Source organism: Nicotiana sylvestris, chromosome 4, assembly GCF_000393655.2.
Source record: "Nicotiana sylvestris chromosome 4, ASM39365v2, whole genome shotgun sequence".
Lineage (NCBI taxonomy): Eukaryota > Viridiplantae > Streptophyta > Magnoliopsida > Solanales > Solanaceae > Nicotiana > Nicotiana sylvestris.
Genome location: NC_091060.1, coordinates 55,132,480 through 55,145,234, shown reverse-complemented (window position 1 = coordinate 55,145,234; position 12,755 = coordinate 55,132,480). Strand labels below are relative to the sequence as shown.

At 34.1% G+C, this 12,755-nt stretch overlaps 1 protein-coding gene across 1 annotated transcript; it reads right to left on the bottom strand.

The window, feature by feature from the left end:
• Positions 1-5,555: 5,555 nt before the first annotated feature.
• On the bottom strand, positions 5,556-9,793 carry LOC104236355 (cyclic dof factor 1-like). The gene is made up of 2 exons (XM_009790264.2): positions 9,373-9,793; positions 5,556-7,259 (listed from the first exon to the last, which is right to left on the bottom strand). Exons 1-2 carry the CDS (start codon positions 9,472-9,474, stop codon positions 5,976-5,978), a joined length of 1,386 nt encoding a protein of 461 aa, XP_009788566.1. The 5' UTR covers positions 9,475-9,793; the 3' UTR covers positions 5,556-5,975.
• Between the last annotated feature and the right edge of the window lie 2,962 nt (positions 9,794-12,755).

Genomic DNA, 12,755 nt, shown 5'->3' with positions numbered 1-12,755 from the left:
AAATGTGATTTACATACGAAAAGTCATTCTTTCTATCATTTTATATGTCTAATCTGGAACATGATAACACATGTTGATTTGACATGAATTGGTATATGATAAAAAAAATGTAGGTCATATTTTAAATTCTTAAAAAAATGCTTAAAATGATAATTTTCCAAATTTGGTCGCAATTTTTGATTGATATGAAATTTGGTAGATTTATCAGAAATAGTCCAGTCAACAATAATCACCACTATACAGTGTGAAATATTAATTTTAGTATTTTAAGACTGTTTAAATGGGTATTGAGCATTTTTTTTAATATGGAACTTAATCCTCAGAGAAAAGTTCGTGGTTGTGATAAAGTGGTGATGGGAATAAACCCCTATTGTCTTCATTTTTTTTATTTATAGTGAGATAATAAATTTATGCGTTGACATTAGGTCTTCCTCCATATCGGATAAATTTATTATGAACTCACTGGCTATAGTTACTAGTTATTGATAACCAGTATTAACTCTCCATCTGAGCTTAAAGGGTTGAATCAATTTTGTAACTACAATACAATCATGATTAAGTGGTGATAGAAATATATTTCTATGGTCTTCCACTATTAATTTCAAGTGAGTAATAAATTTATGTGTTGACTTTAGGTCTTCCTCCATATCGGATAAATTTATTGTAAGCTCACTAGGTGAAATACTAGTAATTGACATCGTGTACTTACTCTCCATCTGAGTATACATGTTGGATCAATGAAACTAGAGCTATTAAAAATGATGTTCACTTGACTTAAATTAACAGTATACTCTCCATCTGAGTTGGGTCTGTTTTAATTATTGGAGTGAATAATCTGGCATTGCATATGTATGTTGCATGAGTAGTTCTTTCCCATCGAAATTGCTATTCAAGATGCATGACATATATGTGTAGTGTGTTTTAAAATTTTTGTATTAAAAAGTTATATACAATTGACTGAAAATAATAGTATGCTCTCCATCTGAGTTGGTTCTATTTATTTTTGGATTGTATAATTCTTGCATTATATAATATACTTTGCATGAATAATTCTTTTCCCATCGAAATTTATTATTCCAGATGCATGTATGTATATAAATATTGAATGCAGTCTGAATTTTACTATTCAGTGTTTTGACTTATTATGATCTATTTAATATTTTTATCTCAACTCCACAATGATTTTATGCAATTTGTCGTATTACTTGTTAAAATTTTCTTTTAGTGATAAGGCATTAATTTTAAGGATGCAATATATGTACTTTTGTTAGAAGGAATTTAATTCCGGTTTCTGGGCAAAATAAGAGATGGATATTTGTTTTATTTTTCGAATAACTCTTGAGTTATTGAGCTTAATAAACACTTTATCTCTTGTGGTACATGAATGCATGACCTTGTTATTATATATTGATGTCTCTCCTGAACAGAACAATATTAGTCTACCTCATAAGAGAATATGTTCTTCAAAATTGAGTAAAACTTATCTGTGCACTTTTATCTAAGTCATATTAATCTGGATAGGATTTCAAGTTGGTCAAGTATGGACCTTAAGGTTCATTGAAAGTAGAGGCACTACCAACTTGTGGATCCTGTTTGGAAGGAAATTTGACTAAAAGATGTTTCCCTTTAAAAGGAAATAAAACTAGTGATAAGCTAGAATGAATCCTTTCTGATTTGTATGGTTAAATGAACATACTCGTAAGAGATAGATTTTGAGTATTTTATGACGTTCATAAATGATTACTCAAAATATTAATATATTTATTTGATGCACTGTAAGTCTTAATGAATTAAGTAATTCAAGGTTTTTAAGACTTGAAATAGAGAAGCACCAAAGAAATATATTAAGTTACTACAATTTGATTGTAGTGGCGAGCATCTATCTAAAGAGTTTTTTAGTTACATATCAGAATAGGGATTACATCTCAATTGACTACACCGTAAACTTCATAATAGAGTCGTGTAGTAGAAAGAAGAAATAAGTCTCTTTTTGGATATGGATAGACTAATGACGTGTTATTCAGATTTGCCTTATTTATTTTTGGAATATTTCCTGGAAACTTCAAATTACATTCTGAATTTAGTTCCTTCTAAGCTAGTACCTGGGACATCTATAGAACTGTGGACTGAATGTAAGCTTGGTCTGTGGCATGTTCAGATATAGGATTATCCCGCATATGTGCTGAAAGGGAAAGCAGATATGTAAGTTGGAACTAAGGATGGATAGGTGCATGTTTATCGAATATCCAAGAAAACGAATGAAGCTTTATTTTATTGTCCTAAAGAAAATAAGGCAATTGTTAAAACAAATGCATTTTTCTAGATAAGGACTGTTTAATAAAACATGTTCCTAGAAGTAAACTATTTTTACAGGAACTGGGCAAAGAAATAACTAGATGTTCAAGAACATCAAAACCCACACGTCAGAATTGACGTTCCATTGCATTTAAGTAGTGGGAGAACGTTAATAGACATAATATGCCTTTATCGAGTGGGAGTGATGTTTGAACATTGAACACTATAGTAAGAAGTCACTAATATTTCAATGTCGTGAGGTAACGAAGGTAATATTAGTGGTACTTCGTCTTAGTGGGAGAAAGCTAAAGAAAATTATAGTTCGGTGTTCATTCTTGGGATAGTTTCGGTAACAGGATCTCTGAAGAGTTTAATACCAAACTAGATAATTACGACAAAGTACTACTGGACAAATATTGCATCAGATATAACTTGGCAAGATTCTTTAACAAAACCTTATTTGGTGAAGGCTTTTAATAGTCATGTAAAAGAATGCCTGAGAAAGTTGTAGATGCATGGTTATGAGTCTAAGTGGGAGATTGTTGGGGTATATACTATTAACCATGCATTTGGATATAGTATATTCTAATAATTATCATGGTTAAAAGTCTAAGTGGGAGATTGTTGGGATATATACTATTAACCATGAGTTTGGTTTAGATATAGTATTTATTATGAAATAATTGTTTATTCAGTTTTAATAAAGTTTTAAATAGATCATATAATAGTCTGTGTCCTTTGCTTATATAGTAGATGATTTAGTGTATAGAGTTTAGCTTATACACGGAAGATTAAATCATCGGTTCTTATAAGTATAAAGTTTGAGTTCACAATCTAATGATGGAATTGGACAAACCATCAGGAATGATTGTAGCACAAGATTAAATATAATTAATCTTGATTACGGGAATGGTTTAATTCCAACTTCTTGTGCTAGTACATTTTGTATGTATTGAACGGACCAGGTAGAGATAAGTATTTTATACTGACTTAATAAAATAAACTCTCTAGCCATTAAATGTACTTATACTCTTAATCTTGATATAATTATTATTAACTGTGTATATTATTATTGTTTTGATTTATTAAAAGGCGAGATTCTTTCGTGGGTCAATATGCCTGGTAAATTGGATAATAATAATATACATTGGCGAAGTAATAGTTAGTTGATGGAATCCATGTCTCGGTTTAGAGATTGATGATATACCTTTATGAAAGCTTATAAGTTTTCATGTGTAAACCCGGCCGGTGGATTTTGTATCCGACACATGAAATAAGTTAAGCGAAAGTCTAAAGGAAATAATCAATAAATTAAATCGTCAGTAATTTAATTTAATTGATTCGTATCTGAATCTTAACATGGGGAGTTAAATAAGATTTAATGGATGAATTTCGAAATTGAATAAGGAGTGTAATTACGAATTTTTAGTGGAATAATTCGTAATTAATTATGGTGGATATTAATTTCGAAAATTACAAATTAATTCCATAATTGGAAGCCTTGTTAATTAAATTCTGTGGTCCCTACTGTGCCTAAATAATAGGAAATAAAGGAATCATTTTTCTGGTGGAAAAGAAAACCTAACAGGTTTTGGAAAAGGGTCTTAACCCTTAAAACTTGTGCTATAAATACATAAGGTTTTCCACCTAGAGGTATGAGTACATGGTGGCTGAAATTTTCAGCCAAGTTTTCCTAGAAATTTCGCCCACACGAAATTGCTATTTTCGGGTATTATTTGGGTAACACAGTAGAAGACCGTGGAACGTTCGAGGATCACGATTGTGCGGGTGATGGAGATTCCATTAAGAAGTTATGGAACTGAAGGCTCACGTGGTAGAAGAGATATGTTCACGCTTCAAGAGGTAACCCGTGAAATCCCGTTTATGCTAGTTGTCTAAATTACATGTGATTTTGATACTGGGATTGCTTCCGCTGCATATAATAATCCATCAGTCAACACTTAAATATCTTGTTGTCTCTCATTGGAAGATCTGCGAGGAAAACAGATAGAAGCAAACTAAAATTCGGAATCAGTAGGTTCAGAATTGATATAATTTTTATGTATTCATTTAAAATTTATTTACATATATATACATCCATAAACTTAGTGAAAAATAGGCAATAATGAAAGAAAAAGATCTAAATAGATGATACAAATTACATAGTTGGGAATATACTTTAGTTATGTCAGTATGTATATACTAGTACTAGTAAATATAGATAACTTATAGTACTTTTTATTTTAATTTTTGTTTTCATTCGGTACGCGATTGACACGAGATTAAGCTTGAATAGAGTGACATGGTCAGTGAGAAAATAATTCATATAGACGACTACAACTTATTTGGAATTGAGACTTAACTCTTGTGTATTTACATATGTATACATGGTTGATGGTTCGAGTGGAAAGCAGGAGGTTCAACCCACAAAGCTAGATTCGAAGATGGAAAAATGACGTTGTATAGCCGCTCTCAAAATAATAGTAAAAAAATAAATATTTTTTGTATATATATATATATATATACATTCTGTATATTATATACAAAAATTATACAAATTTTATACACTTTTTCGGCTGCCAAATATAAATAGTTTCTATCATTAATGCACTGCGTGTGTGTATGTATTGGTCCTGATGCAAATATATCATCTATCATTTTTTCAGCTGATGCGTACTATATCCGAAGAACAACAAAATTATAAATTTGCTAGAAAAGGGAATAAAAAGGAAGAGGAATAGAAAACCTTATTATCTAAATGCAACTTTTTGGCATCAGTAAAGTTATAGTATCTTTGTTGGCCTGAAGGTTAAAGGTCTCGTAAAGGTCTGTTGGCCTTTTACTCACAAAATTCTAGTCCATCTCCACAAAACATTTGAGGGACCTACCATAGCACTCTTATTATTGTTTTCCTAAGTATGCCCAGGTTTTAAACATTTTTTTTTTTTTTTTGCCCAAGAAACCATAATTTTTTACTTGTGGCCCCGTTATACTCGGACTAATGCACTGGATTTATTGTGGATGTTACTGCGGGAAAAGCTATGTTAGGGCATGTGATTACGTATTGATGGAAGGGGGACTCTAAGCGATCACGTATCAAAGTGAAAGCCCTTGGGATTATTGGACGTAAATCTGTGGACAACGCTCTCGAACAGTTCATTTCCGTTGCCCAAAAAAACTGATTCTAAATGAGCAAACAATAAAAGGATCTTCAACTGAAACAGAGAGGGCTAAAGTTCAATTGAACTTTCAATATCAAGTCAGTAAAAGATTCATATATAGACTCTCAAAAAGAAAGGATGATATTCCAGATTTACATCAACAGATTCTTCTGTAGCATACCTACATGCTTTCAACAAGTCGGTCTTATTGTCTATATCATTAGCACCCTATAGGTTGTATGTACAACAAAATCAAACTGCCATACTATAAATGCTCATCCTGAAAGAACTAACTTATACTGATGCCAGATGGACAAATGAAGTCTTGGGGAGATATCAGCAGGTACCACCCTATTATCTGCTTTTCTTCCTATCGACGCACAATTACATAAATTAGTTCCTGCATTCACATAAGTTCTTGGGAACCAACATGTTGCAGCCAAGACAAAAGTTACAATTTTCAGCAATTGTGATCACCTCTACTTCAAAGGAAAGGACTGACATGAGAACTCCATATTGTTACGTGCTCTCCTGGAAATTAAGCGATCTAGACAAGGCTGCAGGGTTAGCTTGTAGGACCAGAGAAGCATCAGATTCATGGTTTCTCTGATCATCAACTTTAGAGTTAAACGCCTTGAAGAGCCTTGCGCCATTGGTTGAATCATTCTTCTCGTTCTGAATACCTAGCGTGGACCATATAGAGCTCTTAGCTGCTTCATATGGATCATCAACTCTCAACGTCTTAGGAATCAGTACACTTCTCTCTCCATCTATGTCCTGCAAAGGCTCTTCTTTCTCCGAGTTTGATGGATTAAGCGTGCGTTCATCCCGAGAATGTTTTCCTAGGGTTGGAGAAGTAGGAGTGGCGCTAAGGACTGAACAATCAGGAGAAGAGGATGGTGGAGATACCCACGGGACATTCCAAGGACTTGCTACAGTACAACCCCAGTAGGGAGGTGCAGGGTAAAATGGTACTGGAAACCGCGGAGGAGCAAGGTTAGGTTGTGGCACTGCAGACGTCCACGGAGCAGCATTATATGAATAAGGCCAAGGATGCCCTGGAAATTGATGTACTTGGGGAGGAAAGGCCTGAAAATTCTTCCACGCTAAATCGTGTGCTGAATTTGAGGCTGTGCTACAAGCCCCGCTTGATATATTGTTTCCAGTTTCTTTCCCGCCACAAGCAGAAGGCGTTCTTTGTTCAGATCCATTAAATCCGTTCTGCACAGAGTTCTGTGATTTCTCAGCAAGGTTCAATATAGAAGCCATAGGATCACAAAGGGGTTTATCCGATCCAAATGCAAGGACAGTTCCATTTGTGCGGAGCATAGGAAGGTTCATCCCATGTGCAGCTTCAAACCGGGCTGCTTGAAGGGCATCCGACACCATTATATGACGGTAACCTGTGGTGGGAGAACTTTTGTTCTTGCGGCGACCAGAACCTACAGGCACATTTCTCATCGTTCCTCCAGCTGTCCAATATCTCTGACACTTCTTGCAAAAATGACGGGGCTGATTGACGTTGTAATTGTTATAGTAGCAAAACTTGGTTTCCATGCTATTACACCGCGGACATGGAAGCATTTTGTCTAGCTTTTTCAGTGCCTTCTCCTGAGTGACATTGGCCTCACTCGGGTCTTCTTTCTTGGTAGCTTTTGGGGACGATGTTTCTTTATCGGCATCCTCCTTCTTGGGGTCATCACTTATACCAGATGATGTTTCTGGTTCAACCGCCTCGTCTGCAGTTGAATTGGTAAAATCATCTCTGTTTTTAATCTGTGTAAGCTCTGCTTCGGATGTGATCTGACCATTGGAGAGGAAAAGATGAAATTTTAGCACTCTGTTTGAGTAATTGAATACGATTGTTTAGCATAAGCAATGAGGTTATATTACACACTGTCAAACTATCAATCTCCTGACTCGTGGTTTTTGTGCTTATATTGACATGTAATACATGAACATGGGGTTATGCAGTTTGATTTTACACATTGTTTCTTGATAGATAAAAGAACGGAATTTTTCATAAGATTTTGACCTAAATTTCCACCCATTAGAATAGTTAATAGTTCAACTTGATGAAGAATGAACATTTACAAGATACCAGAGCAGCTATTGCAGGGAGTGTCAATTGTTATACATTCCAAGCAACAAAACATGGGCATATTCGCAACAGTAGATATATCAAAATTTCTTTCACCTTTCAAGTCTAATGAGATTCTTTGAGTTAACAAAGAACCAATTGACCAGGATCAAGATCTTGAAATGAAAACGTGGGTTTGTAGGCTAATTTCAAGAAACGGTCTCTGAATCTGATGATTCAAAAACAAGGTGAAAGATGATGATCTGAATTATAAGAAAGACTATACCGGGAGCAAGCATATTTAAATGAAGTACCTTTGAGAATAAAAAGTATCCTCTGTACTAAGCAATTGGAGACTGGGTTGTAGCACTTTCTTTGGTTTGATTCTAAATTATTTTGAACTATTTCTTCTTTCATTTATATTTTCTTTAAAAATGGAGGATTTTAAATCTCAAATATTGCTTTATAAAATGTCAGAAGGCAGTACAGAACATTGAATTGGAATTGGATTGATAAGAAGGAAGACAAGAAAGGAAAAATTGAAGAACTCAAAAATCTGATAGGAAACATAAAAAGAAATTTTAAACTGACACAAGCAGAAACCATACCCTGCCATAACTTATGTGATATATCCAGAATAAATAAATTATCTTAAACACCCAAAATCTCATTCATTATGATCCCAGAAAAGAGAAGATCTTGACGCAGCAATAAACCAAACTTGGCCAACAATATAAAAATGACCAAACATTTCTTTTCATTAGTTAAATAGGGTCAAAAACTCCGCACGTATAGCTGGTCTCAAACTCGGGATAAAAGATGAGAGTAATGCTAGTTGACCACTAGCATAAAACTAGCCAATTTTTGATGTATTTTCATAATACATCAAACAACAATAACAATCCAGTAAAATCCCACTAATGGATCCGGGGAGGGTAGTGTGTACGCAGACCTTACCCCAGTGGCGGAGGCAGCATCTCCACGAAGGGGGGTTCAAAATTTTTTTTTGTAGCTAGTGGGAATTGAATCCATGACCTTATGTAGATTTTGAACCCCCTTGACCACTAAACTACACTTTTTGATTGTGTTAAGGGGTTCAAAACTTAATATATAGAGGTAAAAAACAGATTTTGCCTTATATATACCGTGTAATTTTTCGGCGAAGGGGGTTCGGAACCCCCTTGCGCCTCCCTAAATCCGCCCCTGCTTACCCCTACCCCGAAGGAGTAGAGAGGTTGTTTCCGAAAGACCCTCGGCTCAAGAAAACAAAAAGACAAAAGGAGACAATACTATAGGAACAACATGAAATCCAGAAGAAAGATGGAAAGCAAAAGCGATAGCTAGTAAATAGGTCTTGCAATAAAAAGCAAAATAGTAAGACACAACATTGGCACTAGCTATCTTAGACAAAAACTCTACAAGGCTAGTCTCACAAAGGTAGGAAGTAAGGCAAGATTCTACTACCTCCTAACCTACAATCCTAATACTCAACATCCACATCTTCCTATCCCGTATCATGTCCTCGGCAATCCGAAGGATCGTCATATCATGCCTAATCAGCTCTGCACGTAATCTAAGGTAAAAAAAAAAATCTCCCTATTTGAGCTTGCTCACATAGCATCTCAAACTCCGATAAAAGAGGAAGGCTGCGGCTAGGGTAAAATTAGTCAATTAACACGAAACTCCCTCCATTCAAAATAGGGTAAAAAACTCTGCTCATATATAATCAATCTCAAATCCGAATAAAAAGAAGAGGATTACGATAGGTTGACAGTCATTTCATAATACAATTCAAAATAGGGTCAAAGCATACACATATAGACAAGAGTTAATTACCAGATCGTCATGTGAAGTAGTGGCAGCAGAAGAGTTTCGTTGATCAAGAAGATCATCAAGTGGCAAATGAATTGTCTTTCCAAATAATTTAACTTCCGACATTTTCTCTTCTCTTTCTTTCTATGTAGTTGCAGGACAGAAGAAACTTCAACTCACTAAAACATAATAGTAATGGTTTTTGTCGTTGTTTTTCAGATGGGGTACAATCTTTTTCTTGATTTTTGCTGTACTTTAGTTGAACTTTGGAGAGAAGCTAGAAGGGTTTTTTTACTTTTTAGTCAGGGGTGCCACGTCAGAAAAGGCAATGAATTCATAGCCACAAAATTCTGTGTGGCAGTGAGAAGATCTTTAAAAGGGTTTTTGGGGTCTGGTGTTTCATTTGCTGTTTTTTGATTCCATACCCACCCCACCACACAAACAAAATTAGTTTGTGTAAAAGGTTGTAAGTGCTTTTTGTACTGTTTTTCCCTTACTTTTTGGTCCAAGTCAGCAATACCTTTTCCCAATTTACTATGCTCCCATGGATTTGCTGGCCCTAAATACAAGGCGGCTAGCCTTAAGTTTGGTTCCTGTGAAAATGAATTCAGTAGTTTTTATTTAAACTTGTATTTGTATTTAGAAATTTAGTGATAGTGATAGTGAACTCAATTATTATTGTATATATAATTCGAAGTAGTTATAGGAACTCATAAATTTTAAATCCTGAATTCACTATTATTTATTCACCCTCTTAATTCTATGTAAGTAGTAGTACTACTAAAAGGAGCTTTCCATGTGTTATCCATCACTCCCTCTCTCCGTTCACTTTTACTTGTCCATTATTTACTTTGCACACTTTTAAAAAAATAATAAATAAAGTGCATAATTTACAATGATATCCATATTAATTGGGGTATAGTTTTAATGAATTTGGAAAATGAGAAGGTAATAAAATGAAATTGGGGTAAAAGAAATGGGTAGATAAAAATAGTGTTTTTACTATGGGTTGGTCCGAAAGAATGGGGCGGGTGGATATTTGGGGTGTGTTATAATTGATATGGACGAGATAGCCACGTGTCCCAATCAAATTGTGACATCACATTAAAAGATGGGACCACAGATAGTTCCGTTAGTTGCGGGGGTAGTTTTAGACCTCAAAATAATGTTAGATGTATTTTGAGACAAATAGGTGGATGAAGCTCGATAGTAAACCATTTAGAATACTATAGAGATGCTTTTAGCCCTTTTCCGTTCTTTTTAACTTATATATAACTTATTAGGTGTAACAAAAAATGGGACTCATACAATTGAGAGGCATAAAGCGCTTTGGGGAAGGGCCACCCCTAAGCATTCACAACAAACATTATTAACATCTGTAGTATGTACTAAGCAAAATGAGACTGAGAGGGAATATGATAAATACTAATAGCATCAATATTTATATCAAACCAAGCAATTTAATTTTAGCAGTTAAGATTTAAGTAAGAATACATATCAATATAGTATCATTTAACCATGATAAAGTAAGAAATATGAGTGTAAAATATACATTTTGCATTCATTCGTTTAGTATAAATAAAAATACATATAACTTTTATCATAAAAGAGGGGAAAAAGGGGGGGGGGGGAAGGAAGAGACTACATAGTGCAGATTCAGGTGGATAAATCCCACTTTGAGCTTTAGATTTAGTCCAATCCCCTGTTTTTAAGAGCTACAATTTTGTCACTGAATTGCCCAAAATCAGCTCACAATAAGTTATAACTTATATAAGAGTAGTAAAGTAGTGGCAACTCCCTTGTAGGATTAGTCGTCAATCGTCATCTATCCTTGCCTTTAAGCCAGAAAAAAAGATAAAGACCATAACTAGATTTTCCTCTCGTTCTAACTTGTACACACATCTTATTATAATTAATAAGTGTAAACGAAAAGTATGGTCTTTAATATACTAATCTCAAGGACAACATTCCTCTTTCTTACTACAAAAACTGCTACAATTAGATAGACGAACTAAATGTCTTACCTAGAGTTGATAATATGACAACTGGAAGTTGTGTTTGACCAAAAGAGTCGAACATTTTTAGGTGTTTCAATGAGGAAATTGAGAATGTATACAAATTGAAAAAACTAGAGTAATGCAGGCCCGTTAACTAGAGTAGTGCATGCCTGTATACAATTATAAAAAGTAGGATAGAGTCAAACATGTTTTACCATGAATATTAACAAACAATTAATCTTCAATATTTTAACTTCAAGTGAAATATAAAAACACATATTTAAAAGTATGTTTTAGATGAAATTTTTATTTTCATTAAAAAAATTCAACTTTCCCATGCCAAAAAAATTCCAACTTTCCAATTTTTTGTTTAAATGAAGTTCATGTTTTTTTTTTGTTTCCCGCCTTGTGTTCGATATCCGTATTGAATATGATTAAATTTAGATTCACACCGAAAAATATCACATTATAAAGTAAACTGTTTCCTAATAAAAACGACTCCGTAACCGGAATTCGAATTCCAAACCTTTGTTTATGTTCAAACTGTTTTGTCGGCTTCACTTCAAATATGTTGATTTTTCAACGAACTTCTTAGTGTTCGAGTTGCAACATGAGAGAAACCATAGAGCATTTAAACATGTCAATTATAGCACGTGGATATGGGTCCAACGTTGGAGACAAACACAACAGCGAGATGTTATACTAACAGCAGCTGCCACCTCAGTGCACACATTGAATTAGCGTGGGGTCCAGTCAACAAAAAGTGAAATGAAAAGCTCAACTTGCAGTCTAACAAACAGAGAACATCCATGCCATCCTGTCCAGCTCTTATTGATCGCCACGTGTCCTGATTTCAGCATCTCTTTTGTAGTCCGTATGCCAGGGGTGCGCTACACTAGAATCTTTCTTCTCGTGGCTATCGTTTGCTGATCCAAAAGGAGATGTCTTTTACCGACACCTGTCTTGATTTTTGTTTACAGATAAGATTGGGACCACTGTATCTTTTTCTCTTATCTTGTTATGCTCTTTTGCTTTCTTTTTCTTTTTAATAATAATTTCTCCCTTGGATTTTGTAAACAAGCAACTTCTTTTTTTTCTCCAGTCGGCCTTCCAAAAAAGGTTTGCAATTTTCAGATTATGGTAGTCGAAATCTATATTTTTATTTTACTTCTGACATCAATATCTTAATCATCTATAATTAGACCACTACAAAATATTTATTTTTCTTTTCTATATAAAAATAATGTTTAATTGAGACTACTTGCTTTTTCTGTCTTAATTTATGTATCATACTTTTTTTTTAAGCCTGTTCAACAAAAAAATATTACCTTTCTATATTTAGAAGCAAGTTAACTTTTAAAATTTTTATTTTACTCTTTAATTAAATAATTTAGAAGCACAAATATCTAA

Excerpts from the sequence above, each read along its gene's own strand:
- LOC104236355 (XM_009790264.2), bottom strand. The coding sequence starts at position 9,474 with ATGTCGGAAGTTAAATTATTTGGAAAGACAATTCATTTGCCACTTGAT. Across the intron at positions 7,260-9,372 it reads CTACTTCACATGACGATCTG|ATCACATCCGAAGCAGAGCT; the intron begins GTAATTAACTCT and ends TCCAATGGTCAG.